At 42.0% G+C, this 21,672-nt stretch overlaps 3 protein-coding genes across 9 annotated transcripts; 1 reads left to right on the top strand and 2 right to left on the bottom strand.

Annotated features, from left to right (window-relative positions):
* Positions 1-64: 64 nt before the first annotated feature.
* Positions 65-2,740, bottom strand: LOC118362248 (uncharacterized). 3 transcript variants are annotated; one of them, XM_035742446.2, is made up of 7 exons: positions 2,653-2,740; positions 2,354-2,464; positions 1,995-2,062; positions 1,769-1,843; positions 1,158-1,253; positions 543-1,067; positions 65-469 (listed from the first exon to the last, which is right to left on the bottom strand). In XM_035742446.2, exons 2-7 carry the CDS (start codon positions 2,394-2,396, stop codon positions 437-439), a joined length of 840 nt encoding a protein of 279 aa, XP_035598339.1. In that variant the 5' UTR covers positions 2,397-2,464; positions 2,653-2,740; the 3' UTR covers positions 65-436. The 3 variants fall into 3 exon arrangements, with proteins under 3 accessions (XP_035598339.1, XP_035598338.1, XP_035598340.1); XM_035742445.2 differs by having other exon boundaries at positions 65-1,067; XM_035742447.2 differs by lacking the exons at positions 2,354-2,464; positions 2,653-2,740 and adding an exon at positions 2,158-2,343 and having other exon boundaries at positions 65-1,067.
* Positions 2,733-14,300, top strand: LOC118362246 (WD repeat-containing protein 20-like). The gene is made up of 4 exons (XM_035742440.2): positions 2,733-3,005; positions 7,087-7,269; positions 7,497-8,789; positions 9,409-14,300. Exons 1-4 carry the CDS (start codon positions 2,733-2,735, stop codon positions 9,457-9,459), a joined length of 1,800 nt encoding a protein of 599 aa, XP_035598333.1. The 3' UTR covers positions 9,460-14,300.
* A 231-nt stretch (positions 14,301-14,531) lies between these two features.
* On the bottom strand, positions 14,532-20,811 carry LOC118362244 (MAPK/MAK/MRK overlapping kinase-like). Of its 5 annotated transcripts, none has more exons than XM_035742435.2 (13): positions 20,675-20,811; positions 20,027-20,270; positions 19,704-19,818; positions 19,206-19,295; positions 19,035-19,105; positions 18,830-18,908; positions 18,627-18,675; positions 18,320-18,498; positions 18,038-18,139; positions 17,756-17,929; positions 17,496-17,619; positions 17,103-17,294; positions 14,532-16,099 (listed from the first exon to the last, which is right to left on the bottom strand). In XM_035742435.2, the coding sequence occupies exons 2-13, from the start codon at positions 20,031-20,033 to the stop codon at positions 16,022-16,024; spliced, it is 1,260 nt and encodes a 419-aa protein (XP_035598328.1). In that variant the 5' UTR covers positions 20,034-20,270; positions 20,675-20,811; the 3' UTR covers positions 14,532-16,021. The 5 variants fall into 5 exon arrangements, with proteins under 5 accessions (XP_035598328.1, XP_035598329.1, XP_035598330.1 ...); XM_035742436.2 differs by lacking the exon at positions 20,675-20,811 and adding an exon at positions 20,425-20,632; XM_035742437.2 differs by lacking the exon at positions 20,675-20,811 and adding an exon at positions 20,472-20,630.
* Positions 20,812-21,672: the final 861 nt, after the last annotated feature.

Raw genomic sequence — 21,672 nt, 5'->3', positions numbered from 1 at the left:
GTTCAAGCCGCTCATATCTACAGATGATTCTCTGAAGTCTGCCATTCTCATTTGGAATGCACCCAATGAATTGACATTGAGGGGAGCTGTCTGGAGAGATGCCTTGTAATAATGGACTCATAAAAATGTAGTCAATTTGGTAGTACAGCTTTATTTTATATTAGTCTAAAGCAAATCTGTCTACCACTACCATACAATAGAACTAGCCAAATATACAGCACCAATGAACAATATAGCAATGCAAATTAATATGGAATGTTATTCTTTACATGTGTGAGAACTAAGTTATTAAATTTAGTGTTAAAAAAAAAGTGCATCTAAGTGAAGAAATAACGTGACACATTCTCCTAGTTAACTTGAATAGCCTGAACATCAATGTATTATCACCGTCTACTTGTTCTGCAGAGAAAGGTCAAGTGTCCCCGTTTTTCCAGTGTCATGACCATGTCCAGAAACCGCTCCTAGCCACCTGTGTAGATAAGCAAGTATAAGCAATAGTGTCTCTAGGCTAGGGGGGTGTTTCTGGTCATGGACCAGCTCACCTCAGGAGGAGAATCCCCAGCCTCCATTTTGGTGACACACTGCTTCTTCCTGTGGTAACAATCTTGTAGTGCCTCTGCTCCTGGAAGACTTAACTTCCTTTTGAAGACACCCCTGAGGGGGATAGTACTGTCGGGAGATTTCTCTGGTATCTGGACTTTGGGGACCGAGGTTGCTGCCCCCACAAAAGTGGGAAACACAGGTGTGCAAGGTGAAGATTTAGTAGTGAGCACTGAGTCTGCAGATGTCTCTGCCACAGGGCCCTGCCCCTTGCTGTGGCTGCAGGATGACATGGTATCCATGTGGCTGCATGTCCATAGCTCAGAGTCACTTGCTGACCTCATCTGGACATCAATGAGATGAGGCTCTGTTGGACCACCACTTTTGATCACTTCTTTGAGGGTGGGAGTGTGATTGTTCCTCCTTTGGCTCCTGCCCCAATACCTGCAGCTCCCCTGCCTCGGTCGCCTGGGGCCAGATATAGACTCATCCGAATCTTCTGAGCTCCCGTCATATGGGTCCAAGGACTGAAGCGAGACGGGTATTTTATACTGTTAAGTATAGTATGAATGTAAGTGATTTGCTCATCAATGCTTGTGAATTGCAATCCTACTTACCAAAGAAAGCCACGAATATCGTCCCACCGGCTTGTGTGAACATGTTAGCATCCTTTGAATGGGTTGTCTGCTCTCTGCCGCACTACTTCCACATCCCTGATCAGAGTAACATTGTAGAAACTAGTTCAAGTTCATAACTTTGTAGTCTGGTAACTTATAAATAAGGGTTAACTTGAATCAAAGGTGAGGGCATGCTAGTTCTTGGTCATGACTCAGTTCCATTGCACAAAGGCGTTTAAGAGCACGATGCTCAATCTGAACATTGACATGAGTCACTTGCGTAAGTTTTTGGAAGCATAAGGGACTTAACTTTCATATCAGTAAGAAAAAAAGTTTAATTGATACACATTGATAGGTCTAGTGTTCCCACACAGTCATATCTCCATGTTATTGCGCTTGTTTACGGAAGACAAGAGGCCACCACCTGTGCGTCAGCGTAACTCAGTGTAGCGGAAGTCATTTCGTGGATGAATGCTGCCTATCCATACAACAACAAAAAAAGACTGCAGTCTTTCATAAGGGTAGAGTTTGAGAGCTAACAGCATAATTATTGTAGACTGCCTACCATAACACTTACTGTCAGTCAAAAGGACATACAATGAGACTATTACCATGGTGCTGGTATCAGACCATCTTGGACTGACATCTGATTCGGAATCAGTACTGGACTCCACTTTACACAGCTCCTACAATAAAATAGGGGAAGAAAGAAGAGCTATTACATATTACTCACCTTAAAATTGTGGCACAATAACGTTTACCTATGCTACAGGCGTTGACTTTAACCGTCTAGAATATACAAAATGTGCATACAACTGCATCTTTGAATTTCCTCACCATGTATTTGAATGCAAGCTTATCCATACTACTGGGGCCACTTTCAACAAGACTGTCATCAGGAAAACCTGCGAATAAAATAAATACATATGTATATTTTATAAGGTAAACCATCAGTAGGCCTAATTAGTTTTTTTTCTGTCATCCCAATTCATAACGTCACCTCAATTGGCCTTCTGTGATGAAATACCCACGTTTTTGTAAAAACATTGGTTAAACTCGTCACGTTTAAAAACAAGGTTTTTCTATAGAAACGCACGTCTATTCGGATGAAAACAATGTGCATAAGTCTGTATGCATTTGGTTTACATTGCTCACTACCATCTGTAAACACTGACACTCAATTCATCCAAAATTACCTGGAAGTGAGTGTTGCTGCTGCTGGTGGTTCGTTGTCGCCATGGTTCTTTGATTGACCACCAACTTCACAGATTTGGGCAGGTGCGCCTTGTCAGCATCTCAGCTGACTGCTGTGAATTGATTGATATGTTTATTAGTTTTCATTGGTTCATTTCAAACAGGTAGTTTTACCTTCATGCCTCGTTTACCAAGGAGATAACCGTGAGTTTGCCAGTATTAAACTTCAATTGGAACAAAAAACATGTTTTAATGGTTCTCATCTGTTCAACCCCTGTCCATTTGAATAGGTCACACTCACTTGCGCGAGTCGACTCCAAGTTACCCATGAACGGTGATGCGCATGCTCCATGCGTAAGATCCGGGCTCGAGGAAGGATGAATGTTATTGTTCATTTTAAAGATGGCGGCGGCGGAGGGAGGAGGGAAGGAGTTGAACGAAATTAAAACTCAGTTCAATACACGGGAAGGCGTCTATAAACTCCTCACTCACTCCGAATATAGCCGCCCCAACAGGGTGCCTTTTAATTCCCAGGGTTCAAACCCCGTCAAAGTCTCCTTCGTCAACGTCAATGATCAGTCTGGTAACGGCGACAGAATATGTTTTAATGTGGGCCGGGAACTGTACTTCTACATCTACAAAGGCGTTAGAAAGGTTGGTAGCTAAACATTATTATGACAGCTTACTTATAATTCATGTGTCTTAATTGATGACCACAGGTCAGTATTGTCCAATTTTCATGGTTTATGACTAATGCACAGCACTGTGTCCTAATAGCACCACCAGTCTGTTCTCACTGCACAGTCCACCTCGTCCAAAAGTGTTGTGGTATGCACAGCGAGCCAGCTAGCAGACTGGTTAACTCTAATCTGACAGTCACAGTTAGGTTGTAACACCTATCAACGCACCACGGACATGGTGGACATTTGGCTAGAATCCCAATATTGGCAGTGAATGCATGCTCGTGAAATCACAAGTGTGACCCCTATTTGTACTTCCACTTGGGTGATGACTTACAGTGCACGGATGCCCTGTTTGATGTGACCTAGGAAATCTAGCCTTGAAAGGTGTTAAGCTAGCTACATGACTGCTTAAACAACAGTTGTGGCATCAAGAACAAGGTGTTGTTGTGAATTAATTTGCACAATTACTTGAAATTTACATACATATGAAGATGTTATATAACCCAAATCTAAATCTGCATACAATATTTCCATTGAATGGTTTTGCATTAACTTCCAATGATGTGTCGGTGTGGTGACAGGAAATGCTTCCTGGAGTTCAGTCAGACAGAGGGGCATCTTAGTGAGTGAGTTGCTGTGAACTTTTGGACATGACAAGTTGATAATGCAGGACTTTCCTCAGTGTGGCAGATAGTAGATCAAGTTTATAGTTTTTCATTTCTTCCAAGTGTGTAAACAGATCTAAACATCTACAATATTCACAAGGACTATACTGGTGCATAAATTCTATTTTGCCCTGTTTATCAAAACATGTCAATAATCAACTGACTGGCTTTCTTGATGTCTATAGTATTCTCTCTGGTATGCAATCTGGTTTCCGCTCAGGTTATGGATTGTGTCACTGCAACCTTAAATGTCCCTTAACCTCTTTGAACTACCCTTCCCGGATCCGGGATAATTGTCATCAGCAACGCTGAATAGCATAGTCAAATAATATTACTAGAAAATATTCATATTCATGAAATCACAAGTGCAATATAGGAAAACACAGCTTAGCCTTTTGTTAATCACCCTGTCGTCTCAGATTTTGAAATTATGCTTTACAGCGAAAGCAATCCAAGCGTTTGTAAGTTTATTGATAGCCCAGCATAGCATTATGTACACTTAGCATCAGGAAGCTTGGTCACGAAAATCAGAAAAGCAATCAAATTAACCATTTACCTTTGATCTTTGGATGTTTTCACTCACGAGACTCCCAGTTACACAGCAAATGTTCCATAAAGATTATTTTTATACCCAAAATACCGACGTTTGTCGCGTTATGTTCAGAAATCCACAGGAAAGAGCCCTCACGACAACGCAGACGGAAATTCCAAATGGTCTCCATAATGTCCACATAAACATGTCAAACGTTTTTTATAATAATTCCTCAGGTAGTTTTTAAAATATATATTCGATAATATATAAACCGAGTGTGTAGCTTTTTCCATAACAGCGGGAGGAACAATGGCCGTCTTACTCAATTGCGCACCAACTAACTCTGAGAGCCCCCACCTGTCCACTTACGCAATGTGATCCTTCACGCTCATTTTTCAAAATAAAAGCCTGAAACTATGTCTAAAGACTATTGACACCTTAGGGAAGCCACAGAAAAATGAATATGGTTGATATCCCTTTAAATGTGCAATCGGGATGCATAAGAACTGAGAGACTTCAAAAACAGGGGCACTTCCTGATTGGATTTTCCTTAGGTTTTAGCCTGCAATATCAGTTCTGTTTAACTCACAGACAAAATTTTGACCGTTTTGGAAACTTTAGTGTTTTCTATCCCAATCTGTCAATAATATTCATATTCTAGCATCTGATCCTGAGAAATAGGCCGTTTACTTTGGGAACGCAATTTTTCCAAACATAAAAATAGTGCACCCTAGCTTCAAGAGGTACCTTAATGATGTCGTCATTGCCCTTGATTCTAAGCAATGTTGTGCTGCTATTTTTATTGAATTCGATACGGGCGACCATTCCATTCTTGTGGGCCGGCTAAGGAGTGTTAGTGTCTCTGAGAGAGGTAGTTAGTAAACCAAGCCAAAGATCCCTCAGAGTGCAGTGTATAAAGTCAGAACATCTGCTGTCTCAGCCACTACCAAGGGTGTACCCAAAGGCTTGGTCCTAGGCCCCACGCTCTTCTCAATTTACATCAACAACATAGCTCAGGCAGTAGGAAGCTCTCATCCATTTATGTGCAGATGATAGTCTTATACTCAGCTGGCCCCTCCCCGGATTTTGTGTTAAATGCTCTACAACAAAGCTTTCTTTGTGTCCAACAAGCTTTCTCTCCCCTTAACCTTGTTTTGAACACCTCCAAAACAAAGGTATTGTGGTTTGATGAGAAGAATGCCCCTCTCTCCACTGGTGTGATTACTACCTCTGAGGGTTTAGAGCTTGAAGTAGTCACCTCATACAAGTACTTGGGAGTATGGCTAGACCGTACACTGTCCTTCTCTCAGCACATATCAAAGCTGCAGGCTAAGGTTGCATCTAGACTTGGTTTCCTCTATTGTAATCCCTCCTCTTTCACCCCAGCTGCCAAACTAACCCTGATTCAGATGACCATCCTACCCATGCTAGATTACGGAGACGTAATTTATAGATCGGCAGGTAAGGGTGCTCTCGAGCGGCTTGATGTTCTTACCATTCGGCCACCATATTTGCCACCAATGCTCCTTATAGGACACTTCACTGCACTCTATACTCCTCTGTGAACTGGTCATCTCTGTTTACCTTTCGCAAGACCCACTGGTTGATGCTTATTTATAAAACCCTCTTAGGCTTCACTCCCCCTATCAGATATCTACTGCAGCCCTCATCCTCCACATACAACACCAGTTCTGCCAGTCACATTCTGTTAAATGTCTCCAAAGCACACACATCCCTGGGTCCCTCTTTTCAGTTTGCTGCAGCTAGCGACTGGAACGAGCTGCAAGAAACACTCAAACTGGACAGTTTTATCTTAAACTCTTCATTCAAAGATTCAAACGTGGACACTCATACTGACAGTTGTGGCTGCTTTGCGTGATGTATTGTTGTCTCTACCTTCTTGCCTTTTGTGCTGTTGTCTGTGCCCAATAATGTTTGTACCATGTTTTGTGCTGCTACCATGTTGTGTTGCTAGCATGTTGTGTTGTCATGTGTTGCTGCCTTGCTAAGTTGTTGTCTTAGGTCTCTCTTTATGTAGTGTTGTCTCTCTTGTCGTGCTATGTGTTTTGTCCTATATTTTATTATTTAAAAAATAATAATCCCGTCCCAGCAGGAGGCCTTTTGGTAGGCCCTCATTGTAAATAAGAATTTGTTCGTAACTGACTTGCCTAGTTAAATAAAGTAAAAATATATTTTTTAAATGCTAAAAAGTGTACGTTTCTGACATTCCCTAACTGGAATATACCATATGGGCCTATGGTTGGAATAGGCCTATGCAGAAACAGCTGAGCTGTCTGGAGACACAAGAAAACTTTCCCACTTGAAAACTTTCCGATCTGCTGTCACCCGTGTGACTGTTGTGCTAGTAAACTCACTGTGCCCCTGAGGCATTTTGAATAAAGCACAAACTTAAAAGGCTAGAGTTGCATGCCCTAGTCTGATTCTTTATGTCAGTATTGTTCATAACACACCGCATCAAGCCCCCCCCCCCTCGAGACACTACATTGTTATGTTAGGCCTTTATTTCAGGAAGATATTTTTTAAGGATGTCTTGCTGATGTCCTCTGATTATTACAATTGATTGTACTGTAACGCAATTAAACTATTGACTTCAAAGGCCGTGTCATAGACCTAGTTACCACTTCAAAAGGCCTTTTGTGTTTGCTGTCATGTTCAAAGCATTCTGTGTCATCATGAGCACTCTACTCAGGTTGGCTTCGTTGCTTTTGCATGCCACCCTTGATGCTTTGATCTGCGATTTGACCAGGAGCCGAATACACACAACACTGAAAAGATTAGGGCAGTAACCGTATCTCACTTTTGTTTTTGTTTTTTTTTGTACTCTTTTCTTTCAGGCGGCTGACTTGAGCAAGCCTATCGACAAGAGGATATACAAGGGAACACAGCCCACATGTCATGACTTCAACCACCTGACGGCCACGGCGGACAGCGTCTCCCTGCTGGTGGGCTTCTCGGCAGGCCAAGTGCAGCTCATCGACCCCATCAAGAGGGAGACCAGCAAGCTCTTCAATGAGGAAGTAAGTTGTCATGAAAGTCTCCAAATGAAATGTAAAGCCACATAAAGCTGTGATTGGCCAAAGCCACCATAGATTGGGGTAGAGAGAGAAAGTGTGTTTAGTTACTCACTTCAAATGTACATTTTTTGACATAACTCAATGAAAGCCATTGTTGCTTACATTTGCATTTTAACATGTTTTGTTCCTTCTCTCCCTCCTCCCTTTCTCTCCCAAAATGCTTTCCCCAGAGACTAATAGACAAATCCAGAGTGACTTGTGTAAAATGGGTGCCCGGCTTAGAGAGGTTGTTCCTAGTCGCTCATTCCAGTGGAAACATGTACTTGTACAACGTAGAAAACACGTGTGGCACCACGGTGCCTCACTACCAGTTGCTCAAACAGGGCAAGAACTACTCGGTGCACACGTGTAAGAGCAAATCCACGCGCAACCCTTTGCTCAAATGGACGGTGGGCGAGGGAGCGCTCAACGAGTTTGCCTTTTCACCCGACGGGAAGTTTCTGGCGTGTGTCAGCCAGGACGGCTTCCTTCGGGTCTTCAACTTTGACGCGGTGGAGCTGCACGGGACCATGAAAAGCTACTTTGGGGGTCTGCTGTGCATGTGCTGGAGTCCGGACGGAAAGTACATTGTCGCGGGGGGCGAGGATGATCTGGTGACTGTGTGGTCGTTTGTGGACTGCCGGGTTATCGCGCGCGGTCACGGACACAAATCATGGGTCAGCGTGGTGGCGTTTGACCATTACACAACCAGCGTGGAGGATGCAGACCCTATGGAGTTCAACGGCAGCGACGAGGACTTCCAGGGCCTCCACTTTGGTCGCGACCGGGCCAACAGTACGCAGTCCCGGCTCTCCAAACGCAACTCCACAGACAGTCGGACAGTACACACCACGTACAGGTTTGGCTCAGTGGGCCAGGACACTCAGCTGTGCTTGTGGGACCTCACAGAAGATATACTTTTCCCTCACCTCCCGCTTTCCCGGACAAGAACACACACCAATGTGATGAACGCTACCAGCCCCCCGGCGGGAGGTAAAGTCGCTAGTGACATAGTGAACCATGTGAGTAATAACCCTAGCACGAATGATAGCGGCGCCAACACCCCCAGTAACTCACTCTCCTCTCCCCTGCCACGCTCCAACAGCTTACCGCACTCGCCAGCTATGACTGCCAACAACAAGAGCAGTGCCATCGCCTCGGGTGTCAGCAAGTTCGCAACGCTCTCCCTTCACGATCGCAAAGAGCAGCACCAGGAGACGGACCACAAACGGAACCACAGCATGGGTCACATTAGCAGCAAGAGCAGTGACAAGCTCAACATGCTCACCAAATCCAGAACAGACCCTGCAAAGACTCTGGGGACACCGCTCTGTCCCCGCATGGAAGACCTACCCCTACTAGAGCCTCTTATCTGTAAAAAGATAGCACATGAGAGACTGACTGTCTTAATATTTCTTGAGGACTGTATAGTGACAGCTTGTCAGGAGGGATTTATTTGGACATGGGCGAGGCCTGGAAAAGTGGTAAGTTCTTTTTGAATAGAATTTAAGTTCTGCATAATACCCATGCATTTCTCTTTGTGGTTAGTTTGGGCACTGCAAGGATCCATTTTGTAAACTTTAGTATATTTGTGGACATTTTGGACAGCATTGTGTTGGGATCTCCTACACATGCAGTATGTCACATCTCAAATCGGTCTGTATGTGTGTGAGTTTTGTGTTCATCTGCCACCCCATGCAAAGCCCATACATTTTCAAAATACGAGTCATGGTTAGACACTTGTATTATGTACAATCAAGTTACCTGGTGGATAAGTCAGTGCACTTAAGCAGCCCACCTTATCAGTGGAAAGAAGACATTGATCACAACCGAGGGTGTTTGTGTGCATCGGTTCGAAAACACCCATATTGACTCATTACCATCCCACAATGCACCGCAGCATAACCAAGCAAGACCTCTGCACGCTCACCCACTACACAGATTCTTTCAGCTTTCTACGTTAATCCATTATATTCACTGCATCATGCACTCACTAACTGCTGTACAAAGGCCATTTGAATGCAGGAAAGTGGTAGGGGGGTTGATTAATTTGATGCTTTGAAAACTTTCCCCAATGTCAAATATCCTTGTTTTCCTTTCCAGGGTTTGTCATCCCAAAAGCAAGCAGTCTCTCCCAGTGGAACGATAATATAGCCAACACTATTTCTGCTGCTAAGAAACCTGCATTACACCAGAGCCTGGTGCTGCTCTTCACCCCACAATGCATTGCAAGTTTTTTTTCCTTTCTCTTGTTACTTTTTCTATTCTCTCTTTCTTTTTTGGTTATCATTCACATGGTCTAGATGGTAGAAGTATTCCAATACAGAAATGGAAAGGGTGTGGAGACATTTTGGACAGTGATTCTAATGTATTTTCTGTATTTTAAAAAAATGTTTTTTTTTTGTTTTTGTCTCATTTCGCTCCCACATCTGGACTTTGAGCTTGGCTTAGTTAGATGCAAATCAATCAAATTATGCTTGTGTTTTAAAATGAGACTTCACCCAACTTTCATAATTCCTATGCAAGTGGTCCATGGATCAGGAGTGACTGCCACCAGCCGCTACAGTAAAGTAATGGCGTTCCATGAGTTGCTCACCAACCATAGTCTAAAAACTGCACACACAAATCAATTTGTTTAGCCTTTATGATTTTGAAGATGTTCACTGTCAAAAGGTATCAAAATTGCTATTGTCCCAACAATTTTCTTGACCTAGATACAGACGATCACAGGTTTCAGTGTGCCTTGCCTTCCGTTCAGAAGACAGTCTCAGTCATCGTAGGTGTGGTTTTTTTTGCAGTCACTCCTGGCTCATAGGCTGCATTCAAGGTAAGAAAAAAGATTTACAAATTAAATTTGTAACCCTTTAGCATCCAAGGATTTGCCTCTAACCAAATTCTTTACAAGTGTTTTATTTATTTTTATAGAATCTCCCCATTGAGAACTTTGCACAGATTTTGTTAGTGACTGCAAAAACCACACCTACAATGACAGACTGTCTTCTGAATGGAAGACGAGGCACACCGAAACCTGTGATCGTCTGTAGCTCGGTCATTACTAAACAAAAATATAAATACAACATGAAACGATTTCAACGATTTTAATGTGTTACAGTTCATATAAGGAAATCAGTCAATTTAAATAAATTCATAAGGCCCTAATCTATGGATTTCACATTACTGGGAATACAGACATGCATCTGTTGGTCAGATGCCAACAAACAAAAAAAGTAGGGGCGTGGATCGAAAAACCAGTCGGTATCTGGTGTGACCACCATTTGCCTCATGCAGCGTGACACATCTCCTTCACATAGAGTTGATCAGGCTGTCGATTGTGGCCTGTGGAATGTTGCCCCTCAATGGCTGTGCGAAGTTGCTGGATATTGGCGGGAACTGGAACACGCTGTTGATCCAGAGCATCCCAAACATGCTCAATGGGTGACATGTCTGGTGAGTAACGCAACATGTTGGTCCCATTTTTAATGAGCTGAAATAAAAGATTCCAGAAATGTTCCATATGCACAAAAAGCTTATTTCTCTCAAATTTTGTGCACAAATTTGTTTACATACCTGTTAGTGAGCATTTCTCCTTTGCCAAGATAATCCATCCACCTGACAGATATGGCATGTCAAGAAGCTGATTTAACAGCATGATCATTACACAGGTGCACCATGTACTGTGGACAGTAAAAGGCCACTTTTTAAAATGTGCAGATTTGTCACACAACACAATGCCACTCAAGTTTTGAAGGAGTGTGTGATTGGCATGCAGAAGTGTCCAACAGAGCTGTTGCCAGAGAATGTAATGTTCATTTCTCTACCATAAGCTGCCTCCAATGTCGTTTTAGAGCATTTGGCAGTACAGCCAACTGGCCTCACAACCGTAGGTCACGGACCATGTGTAACCACACCAGCCCAGGACCTCCACATCCGGCTTCTTCACCTGTGGGATCATCTGAGGAAGGGTGGGGGATTCTCAGAAGTATTTCTGTCTGTAATAAAGCCCTTTTGTGGGGAAAAACGTATTCTAATTGGCCGGTCCTAGCTCCCAAGTGGGTGGGCCTATGCCCACTCGTGGCTGCGCCCCTATCCAGTCAAGTGAAATCCATAGTTTAGGGCCTAATGGATGTATTTCAGTTGACTGATTTCCTTCTATGAACTGTAACTCAGTAAAATCCTTAAATTGTAGCATGTTACGTTTTATTTTTGTTCAGTATAGTTTATTAGAGGAAATGGCTTTACATGTTGGGTGTGCAATAACTCTGACAGCTGTTAGGAGGATAATTTATTAAAAACCTTTTATATCTAGTAAAGGGACACTCTACCCGAAAACTATATTTTGGTATTTTTGTTTTATATAGTCCCAATGTTTTGCATGTCAGCAATCAAGTTTTCAAGATGTGTAACTTTCTAAATTAAATATACCGGCTGTATTTCTGTACTTTTAAGTTATACAGTACAAGTCAAAGGTTTAGACACCTACTCATTCAAGGGTTTTTCTTTTATTTTTGCTATTTTCTTCATTGTAGAATAATAGTAAAGACATAAACAATTACATAACACATATGGAATCATATAGTAACTAAAAAAGTGTTAAACAAATCAAAACATATTTGAGATACTTCAAAGTAGCCACCCTTTACCTTGATGACAGCTTTGCACACGCTTGGCATTCTCTCAACCAGCTTCACCGGGAATGCTTTTCCAACAGTCTTGATTGAAGGAGTTCCCACATGCTGAGCACTTGTTGGCTGCTTTTTCTTCACTCTGCGGTCCAACTCATCCCAAACAATCTCAATTATGTTGAGGTCGGGTTATTGTGGAGGCCAGGTCATCTGATGCAGCACTCCATCACTTTCCTTACTGGTCGAATAGCCCTCACACAGTCTGGTGGTGTGTTGGGTCATTGTCCTGTTGAAAAACAAATGATAGTCCCACTAAGCACAAACCAGCTGGGATGGTGTATCGCTGCAGAATGCTGTGGTAGCCATGCTGGTTAAGTGTGCCTTGAATTCTAAATAAATCAGTGTCACCCACAAAGCACCATAACACCACCTCTGTGCTTCACGGTGGGAACCACACATTCAGAGACCGTTCACCTACTCTGCGTCTCACAAAGACACGGCGGTTGAAACCAAAAATCCCATTTGGACTCGTCAGACCAAAGGACAAATTTCTACCGGTCTAATGTCCATTACTCGTGTTTCTTGGCCCAAGCAAGTCTCTTCTTCTTATTGGTGTACTTTAGTAGTGGTTTCTTTGCTGCAATTTGACCATGAAGGCCTGATTCATGTAATAAGGGGTGGCAGGTAGCCTAGTGGTTAGAGCGTTGGGCCAGTAACCAAATCCCCGAGCTGACAAGGTAAAAAAATCAGTGTGGCAGATGGTAGACCAAAACCAAAAATCTGTCGTTCTGCCCCTGAGGAAGGAGCAGAAAACGTGGATGCCAATTTAAGGCAGCCCCCCGCACCTCTCTGATTTCAGAGGGTTTGGGTTAAATGCAGATGACACATTTCAGTTGAAGTCATTCTGTTGTACAACTGACTGGGTATCCTCCTTTCCCTAATGTTGATGTCTGTTACTTGAACTCTGTGAAGTATTTATTTTGCTGGTACAGTAAAACTGGGAACTCTAATGAACCTATCCTCTGCAGCAGAGGTACCTCTGGGTCTTCCTTTCCTGTGGCGGTCCTCATGAGAGCCAGTTAACTCTAATGAACCTATCCTCTGCAGCAGAGGTACCTCTGGGTCTTCCTTTCCTGTGGCGGTCCTCATGAGAGCCAGTTAACTCTAATGAACCTATCCTCTGCAGCAGAGGTACCTCTGGGTCTTCCTTTCCTGTAGTGGTCCTCATGAGAGCCAGTTTCATCATAACGCTTGATTGTTTTAGCGACTGCACTTGAAGAAACATTCAAAGTTCTTGAAATGTTCCGTATGTCTTAAAGTAATGATGTAATGTTTGATCTTTGCTTATTTGAGCTGCTCTTGCCATAATATAGACTTGGTGTTTTCCCAAATAGGGCTATCTTCTGTATACCAGCTCTACCTTGTCACAGCACAACTGATTGGCTCGAACTTAAGAGGGAAAGAATTCCACAAATTAACTTTTAACAAGGCACACCTGTTAATTGAAATGCATTCCAAGAGTGTGCAAAGCTGTCAAAGGCAAAGGGTGGCTACTTTGAAGAATCACAAATATATTTTGATTTAACACTTTTTTTGGTTACTACATGATTCCATAAGTGTTGTTTCATAGTTTTGGTGTCTTCACTATTATTCTACAATGTAGAAAATAGTTTTAAAAAATCTGAAAAACCCTGGACTGAGTAGGTGTGTCCAAACTTTTCACTGGTACTGTATATCTTAACATGCAAAACATTTTCGGACTATATCAACAATGGACTAATGAAACAAATACCAAAATATTATTTTCTGTGTAGGGTTTTCCTTTAAGCATTTATCGTTATTATTTCAAATTTAAATCTGCTTCAAATCGTATTATTGGAATTCAGTGAGTGATCGGGGTAATGGCAAATTATTACTGTAGTGTAAGTTCTAATCATTTGAGGAAATTGGTTATATTTCTAATGCAGAAAAATATACATTAATTATATTAAAATCTTGAGTGTGCAGTTCTTTTCTCTTGTACAAAATTCATCCAGATGTATTTTGATATACGAGATTAACGTATTAAATGCTCGAAATAAAAGCTTAAAATAATCACAATGTGCAGAAGTCAGACAAAGCTGCTGTCAACTTCAAATATTATGAAGCTCAGGAAGTCTGACTGATAAAGAAAATATATATTTTGCTTACCATCAGCAATGCTTTTCTGTGTCCCAAAAGACCCACAGTAGGACCTTGTTCCATGTGACACCTATTTAAGGAGTTAAGTGACTCCACACTAACTACAGAAGGAACGAATGGTGAAGTGAATATATTTTTTGATTGTGGTTAACATTTGACAATTTTTATTCTTCATTAAAAAGGTATATTCTATTACACTTGTATTGTTACTGATTTTGTTTGTCCATTTTTATTGATTTTTATAAGTACTTGGTGAAATGTTTTTACATTTGGGTTGTAAAGATAAGATACACATCATGAAACACACTTTCACTTTGCTTGTTCCCATACAATACGTGCTGGGATAAGTATGGGCGTACCCTGTATATGCCTTGTCATTGCATATGTACAATAATAACTCTGTCTCAAATGACAAACAGTCTGTCACGGTATTGGAAAATCTTATGTAATATGTCATAGAACAAAAGGCAAAACATTCACAGAACTTACAAAATATGTTGCTTTTTCTCAAGTGTATACATGTTATACTCTTATGGCAATGCAGTCGTACAGGGGTAGGCAACCCTGTTTCTGATGGAAATGAAGGATTTTGTTCCAACTAGGCACCACACCTGATCAACTGAGGTAATTGATCAGTTTAGTGATATATTCAACCCACCTGGTCTTCCGGGTTGGTTAAATCAAAAACATGACGTGCACGCGGCCCTCCAGACCCAGGGGCGATACTAAAACATTGAGAGTTTATGGAGTTGGTTACTTTTGTAATTGTCATGTACTTGACTATTGCTTTGGAAGTCGCAGGTGGTCTAGGAAATCTACAATGTTGATTGTATCATGAAGATATGCTCTGTGAGCAACAAAAAAAAAAAGAATTTCCAAAAATCAGATTTGATCTAGCACTGGGATACAATGCACTGTGCTGAATCAATGAACTTACCAAGGAACTAACACCTGATCTTTCAGAAGATTTGTATTAAATACACTTGAGTGTACAAAACATTAGGAACATATTGAGTTGCACCCCCTGCTTTTGCCCTCAGAACAGCCTCATATTTCTCATTGAATGGACTCTACAAGTTGTTGAAAGTGTTTTGCAAGGATGCTGTCCCATGATGACTAATGCTTCCCACAGTTGTCAAGTTGGATGGATGTCCTTTGGGTGGTGGACCATTCTTGATACACACGGGAAACTGTTGAGCGTGGAAAAACCCAGCATTGTTGCAGTTCCTGACACAAACTGGTGCGCCTGGCACCTACTACCACACCCTGTTCAAAGGCACTTAAATATTTTGTTTTGCCCCTTCACCCACTGAAGGGCACACATACACAATCCATGTCTCAAGGCTTAAAAATCCTTCTTTAACCCGTATCCTCCCCTTCATCTACACTGATTGAAGTGGATTTAACAAGTGACATCAATAAGGGATCATAGCGTTCACCTGGATTCACATTGTCAGTCTGTCATGGAAAGAGCAGGTGTTCCTAATGTTTTGTACATTCAGTATATCAGAGCTCGTCCTTGAAGTTCTGCTTTGCATGTGAGTAGTCATTTGCTCACTTTTGAGCCGTTAAGAACATGACACAACTAGTTAGGAAATGGTTCGGTTATTAACGGTCAATAGGCATCTTCTCATTTGCCTAACACTGATGACAAATGAGTCAAATATACTTTGTGGATCATGTTGTATTTCATCTGCCAGAATGATGACTTATACAAATTAACCCTGGTAATTATCGCTATGGGACATTCCTTTGTCCATCACCATGTTAGCATTGCTCACAAGAAAGCAGCAGGCTTTGAAGTAGCTAAGTAGCTTTGTTCAACAATGTCTAACCAAATTTTAAAAAATCAGAGAGTATGTACAGCAGGTACAACAGGTCTGTTGAACAGCAACAGTTAAGAATTGGGGCTCTCAGTAGCCACCAGGTTTCCTATCCAGAGGAGGCATGTAGTAGGTCTTGAAAGCAGAGCAGTGGGATTCATCCCTTGGCTGTTGGGTAAAGAGAAAAAAATACAGGGTTAAAAGAAATATGAACAACACGCTATTCTATTAAGTCCTGAGGCTGTAAATCAAGGGTCTCAGAGTAGGAATGCTGATCTAGGATGTGTGTAGCTTTTTTAGATCATAATGAATAAGATTACATGGACGGATGGGGTCTGATCCTAGACCAGCACTCCTACTCTGAGATTCTTGACACATACAGCCTCAGATGTTATTTAAGATGGGCAATAAAGTCATGTCTGTACAGGACATTTTGTCGAAGGGAGTAGACATACTAGTGATTAGAGCGTTAGGGCCAGTAACCGAAAGGTTGCTAGATCGAATCCCCGAGCTGACAAGGTAATACATTTTTATTTTAAATTGGTCGTTCTGCCCCTGTGTCACGCCTTGGTCATTGTATTTTGTGTTTTCGTTATATGTTTGGTCAGGCCAGGGTGTGACATGGGTTTGTTTATATGTTGTGGTTCGTATTTGGGGTTTGTAGTATTTGGGATCGCGGCTGATTAGGGGTGTTGTATAGGCTTGGCTGCCTGAGGCGGTTCTCAATCAGAGTCAGGTGATTCTCGTTGTCTCTGATTGGGAACCGTATTTAGGTAGCCTGAGTTTGTATTTCGTGGGTGATTGTTCCTGTCTCTGTGTAGTTTCACCAGATAGGCTGTATTAGGTTTCACGTTCCGTTTGTTGTTTTGTATTTTGTATAGTTATTTCATGTATCGCTTTCTTTATTAAAGACATGAGTAACCACCACGCTGCATTTCGGTCCGACTCTCTTTCGACAAACGAAGAACGCCGTTACACCTGAGCAAGACAGTTAACCCACTGTTCCCTGAGCACCGAAGACATGGATGTCGATTAAGGCAGCCCCCCCGCACCTCTCTGATTCAGAGGGGTTGGGTTAAATGCAAGACACATTTCAGTTGTACAACTGACTACGTATCCCCCTTTCCCATAGGGATGTCCTAAAATGTACACCGTAATACAGTGTGTTTACCTTAGCCAACCGGGAGTGGCACTTTTTTGATGTGATGGCTGGGAGGGACCCACGGTGAGTGATGGTGAGAACTGGCACTGTGCTAACAGGGTAGGTAATCTGGGGTGCAGGCACTACCACATTGAGCTTTGGTAATTCCACATGTGGGGCGTTGCGTCTGATCAGAGGCTCGGCAACATGCTTTATGTTGTGCTACAAAACAGAAGAAGATTATTCCATCATAAAGGACCTACCATCATAGTAGGGCAAAGTACATCCAAATTATGGAATGTTTTGTCATTTTCCCAGTATGTAGCATATTAAGACATTTTATCCTACCTTTTATAATGTGGTTGATTACTCATAAAATGTGATGTAGGGTCAACCTTTTTAGGAGATGTGTCTGTCTCTTACCTGCCTCCTGCCCTGTCTGGCCATGCGCCGCAGGTGATCCACAGAGTTGGGGGTCCCACTGCTCTCTCCTCCCTCTACAGTCACAATGGCCCTGCGCAGACTATCAGCTCTCCTCTCCGCCAGCCTGAGACAAGGACAGGTGGAGGGAAGATCGCATTTACCATATGAATTAAATTAAATACTTTCTCACACTACACATACTACAATTATAAAGCACAGTATGTCTATGTGTTTTTATACAGTACAGTGTGTGTGCTTACCGTAGCTCTCTAAAAAATATGTGCTGTAGCGCCGCTCTTGCACCAATGCGCTCCTCTGGGTCGTAGGTCAGCATCTGGTAGAGCAATGACAGACTGGGTGCCGAAGAGTTTGGGATGAGCTGAGATATTCCACTGCCTTTCCGCAGAGGGAAGTCAAAACGCATCGCCCTAGACCTGTCAAAAAATGTATGTACAACACTGTCACTGAGGACAATAGTTTCCACTGAACATACTGTAAGTCATTGGTGTTCATTACATGATAAGCGTATCTAACAAACGTACTGAGGGAATTTTTGAAGGAGACTGTTGTCAGGTGTACCCAAAACATCGTGGATCTTGGTCACCTGATCCAACTCATTGCTTCCCGGAAACAGAGGGCTGAGACTGAAATACACAAACATGATCGTCTGTGATGTCATCAAGGCTATTTACACGACAGCAGCTGTTCACGAATGTCTGTGGCGTCGACCGTAGAGGAACACAACGCTAAGGCCATAACCAAAGTCTCCTACTAGAATGGACATAAGCAGTTCTGTATCTAATTTGATGATAGATGAAAGGTACCTGATGATCTCGTAGAAAACACATCCTACACTCCACATGTCCATCTTGTGTGAGTAATAGCCGTCTGTGAGGAGGCACTCTGGGGCTCTGTACCAGCGGGTGGAGATGTACTCTGTGTGGGGGGGCTTGGAGTGCAAACTCCTGCATGAGCCAAAGTCTCCAAGTTTGAGCACGTCGTGCTATGGAAGCAACCAACCAAGTCATGGACAACATATGGTAAACAATGTAACAGTAACAGTTCTGATTTACCAAATCAGCAGGCAAGGTTTTTAGCATCATAATAAAAAATAAATCAATGTTGACTTACTTTGATTAGAATGTTCTCTGGCTTAACGTCCCGGTGAAAGATCCCGTTGCTGTACCAAGATAACAACACAGTACAACTGTTCAGTTTTAGGGGAAGCAACAACAACAAAAACAGACCCTAAAACCCCTCTGTGCCAGTGAAAAGGTCTGTAGGAAGTGTATTTATACACGGACAAGATCCCGACTCCATATTTTCATTCTTACCTATGCATATGATCGAGTGACTTGCAAAGTTGGTACATGTAGTGTCTGATTTTACTTTCTGGCAAAGGCTGCTGCCTCCCTGCAAGTGAGACAAGTTAGGAATGCACAAGATAACTGAATGGGGAATAGAATTTGATGTGCTGTAGTTACAGTTGTGGTAGAGGTTTTATGTCATTCACAGAAGCAGTTTCAATGTGTCTCTGACCTCGTATGAACTCATAGATGTTCATCTCCATCAGCTCACATATCAAGGACAGAGTCCCTGACTCTTTGTCACTGTAACACATTGAATGAATCAGACAAAAATGATCATGTTATTGTTCAGTTGAGGCTTCGCACAAACAATTCAAAAGACAGGGACAAACATTGTACTCACAATATCAATTCATGCAGCTGAATGATGTTTGGGTGAGGGTTTAGTCTTTTCATGGCCTGGACTTCTCGCAGGTTGTTGGCCTGTTCCAGGCTGAGCAACAAACAATAAAACCATGTGGCGAAACCTGTTATTAACTCTGTAACTGACTGATAACCTCCAACACGTGTTGTATTGTAGAGAACATGTATCATCATCATGTCATTACTTATTTTCAAAGACCATTCACACAATTGAGAGTAGTTAGCTGTACAGGTTAAACGTTAATGTACAGGCTTAGAAAAATCTGTTCTAAAAAGCAACATTGTCCCTAGCCGAACTCAACCTCAGCAAGGTCACAGTCAGGGTATGTTGACAGTGACTTCCAGTTGGATAGGCAGGGGTGTCATCCTGCTAGCTCAAGTTTCAAGGCAAGGGTCCACACACACAGAGGACGTAGAGCAGCTCAAGGCAAACAGCAGGCAGAACAATTACAAGGCAGCACACCTGATAGTTAGTTACCTGCTGAGTGACTGCTTCATCGTTTTACACGCATAATATTTCCCATCTTTCAGGCTTTGAGCCTTCACCACTTCTGAAAATGTCCCTTCTCCAATTTTGTTGATTATCTTGTAATCTGCATAACAAAACAGAGTTTAGACATATAGCTAACGTGACTCTTGTAATAATTAAACAAAACAAAAAACATCCAGCTCTAGCTAGCAGCTATCTAACGTTAGCTGTATAAATATATGAGAATATGAAAAGTTGCCTGGAACAGAATTTAACATGCCACGATATTTCCTAGCCAATGTAAGGTTAGCTAACGATAGCTAGTAACGTACTATCCATTCTTCAAAGTGTTCACTGCACAGAAGTAGATTATCCATACTAGTCCTATATTTAAATAAAACATTGCGATAATTTCATGGACCAGCCGTGTTGTGGAAAGATTGCTAGTTGGCTGATCGAGACAGCTCCCCCAAGATTGAAAGGCTGGAGAGAGAGAGAGAAGAAAAACGCCGCTTCGCTGCTCTAGGTAGCCATGTTAGCTGGTAACCAGGCACACCGCACCCTCAACTCTCTGACCTAAAAGGTGGATGATTGAAAACAAAACATTTGTCTCGTTACAATGGTTACGCCTCGATCACACCGACATTGCAAGGGAATTTTTAAAAAATGGTACGCGGCACAATTTGGATATGTGTGCAACAAAAGTTCAACATTAATAACATTCTGCTACCAGCTTTGTCAAACCGTCTACGCATATGTTAGATACGTCCAACGTACACAGAACGTACAGATTAGTCCTCTGTAACGCAATAGTGCAAAGCACACGCAGCGTTCCATTGGAAATTAATGTACTTCTGATGTCCCAAATTGCAATTGCTAAAAACACAATCGATGTGATTGAGGCGTTACATTGGCTGGCTATCTATGCAGAACAAAAATATAAACGCAATTTGCAACAATTGGGTGGGCATAGACCCTACCCAGTTGGGAGCTAGGCCCGAACAACCGGAGAGTCAGGCCCAGCCAATCAGAAAACGTTTTTCCCCACATAAGGAATTTATTACAGACATAAATACTCCAAGGTTTCAGGAGGTGAAGAAGCCGGATGTGGATCCCGGGCTGGCATGGTCTACGGTTGTAAGGCCGGTTGGACATACTGCCAAATTCTCTAAAACAATGTTAGAGGTGGTTTACGGTATAAAAATAAACATGACATTCACCGGCAACAGCTCTGATGGACCTTGCTGCAGTCAGCATGACAATTGTACACACCCTCAAAACTAAAGACATCTGTGGCACTGTGTGACAAAACTGACCATTTTAGTGGCCTTTTGTCCCCAGCACAAGGTGCACCTGTGTAATGATCATGCTGTTTAATCAGTTTTTGGGCTAATTCTGGGCTATTTTATTTCAGTTTATGAAACATGGGACCATGTGTTTATGTTCATATTTTATATTTTTGTTCAGTATATATATATATATATATATTATATATATATATACTTCAACTGTGTGTGTGTGTATATATATATATATACACACACACAGTTGAAGTCGGAAGTTTACATATACTTAGGTTGGAGTCATTAAAACTCGTTTTTCAACCACTCCACACATTTCTTGTACACATTTCAAACTATAGTTTTGGCAAGTCGGTTAGGACATCTACTGTGTGCATGACACAAGTGATCTTTCCAACAATTGTTTACAGACAGATTATTTCACTTATTATTCACTGCATCACAATTCCAGTGGGTCAGAAGTTTAAATACACTAAGTTAACTGTGCCTTTAAACAGCTTGGAAAATTCCAGAAAATGATGTCATGGCTTTAGAAGGTTCTGATAGGCTAATTGATATAATTTGAGTCAATTGGAGGTATTGTGGATGTGGATGTATTTCAAGGCCTACCTTCAAACTCAGTGCCTCTTTGCTTAACATCTTGGGAAAATCAAAAGAATTCAGCCAAGACCTCAGAA

Source organism: Oncorhynchus keta, chromosome 29, assembly GCF_023373465.1.
Source record: "Oncorhynchus keta strain PuntledgeMale-10-30-2019 chromosome 29, Oket_V2, whole genome shotgun sequence".
In the NCBI taxonomy this organism is placed as follows: Eukaryota; Metazoa; Chordata; class Actinopteri; order Salmoniformes; family Salmonidae; genus Oncorhynchus; species Oncorhynchus keta.
Note: the sequence above shows the minus strand (reverse complement) of the source record. Positions and strands in the feature narration are given on the sequence as shown.

What these genes read in the sequence shown, in the direction of transcription:
- LOC118362244 (XM_035742433.2), bottom strand. Translation starts at nt 20,744, where the DNA reads ATGTGGGGAAAAACGTTTTCTGATTGGCTGGGCCTGACTCTCCGGTTG. An exon ending in CGGGCCTAGCTCCCAACTGG is followed by an intron (nt 19,819 to 20,674) that starts GTAGGGTCTATG and finishes TTTGTTATGCAG; the next exon opens with ATTACAAGATAATCAACAAA. An exon ending in TCACTCGATCATATGCATAG is followed by an intron (nt 18,676 to 18,829) that starts GTAAGAATGAAA and finishes ATCTTGGTACAG; the next exon opens with CAACGGGATCTTTCACCGGG.
- LOC118362248 (XM_035742445.2), bottom strand. Translation starts at nt 2,396, where the DNA reads ATGGCGACAACGAACCACCAGCAGCAGCAACACTCACTTCCAG. An exon ending in GCAGCAACACTCACTTCCAG is followed by an intron (nt 2,063 to 2,353) that starts GTAATTTTGGAT and finishes TTTTATTCGCAG; the next exon opens with GTTTTCCTGATGACAGTCTT. An exon ending in AGCTTGCATTCAAATACATG is followed by an intron (nt 1,844 to 1,994) that starts GTGAGGAAATTC and finishes ATTTTATTGTAG; the next exon opens with GAGCTGTGTAAAGTGGAGTC.
- LOC118362246 (XM_035742440.2), top strand. Translation starts at nt 2,733, where the DNA reads ATGTTATTGTTCATTTTAAAGATGGCGGCGGCGGAGGGAGGAGGGAAG. An exon ending in TCTACAAAGGCGTTAGAAAG is followed by an intron (nt 3,006 to 7,086) that starts GTTGGTAGCTAA and finishes CTTTTCTTTCAG; the next exon opens with GCGGCTGACTTGAGCAAGCC. An exon ending in GGGCGAGGCCTGGAAAAGTG is followed by an intron (nt 8,790 to 9,408) that starts GTAAGTTCTTTT and finishes TTTCCTTTCCAG; the next exon opens with GGTTTGTCATCCCAAAAGCA.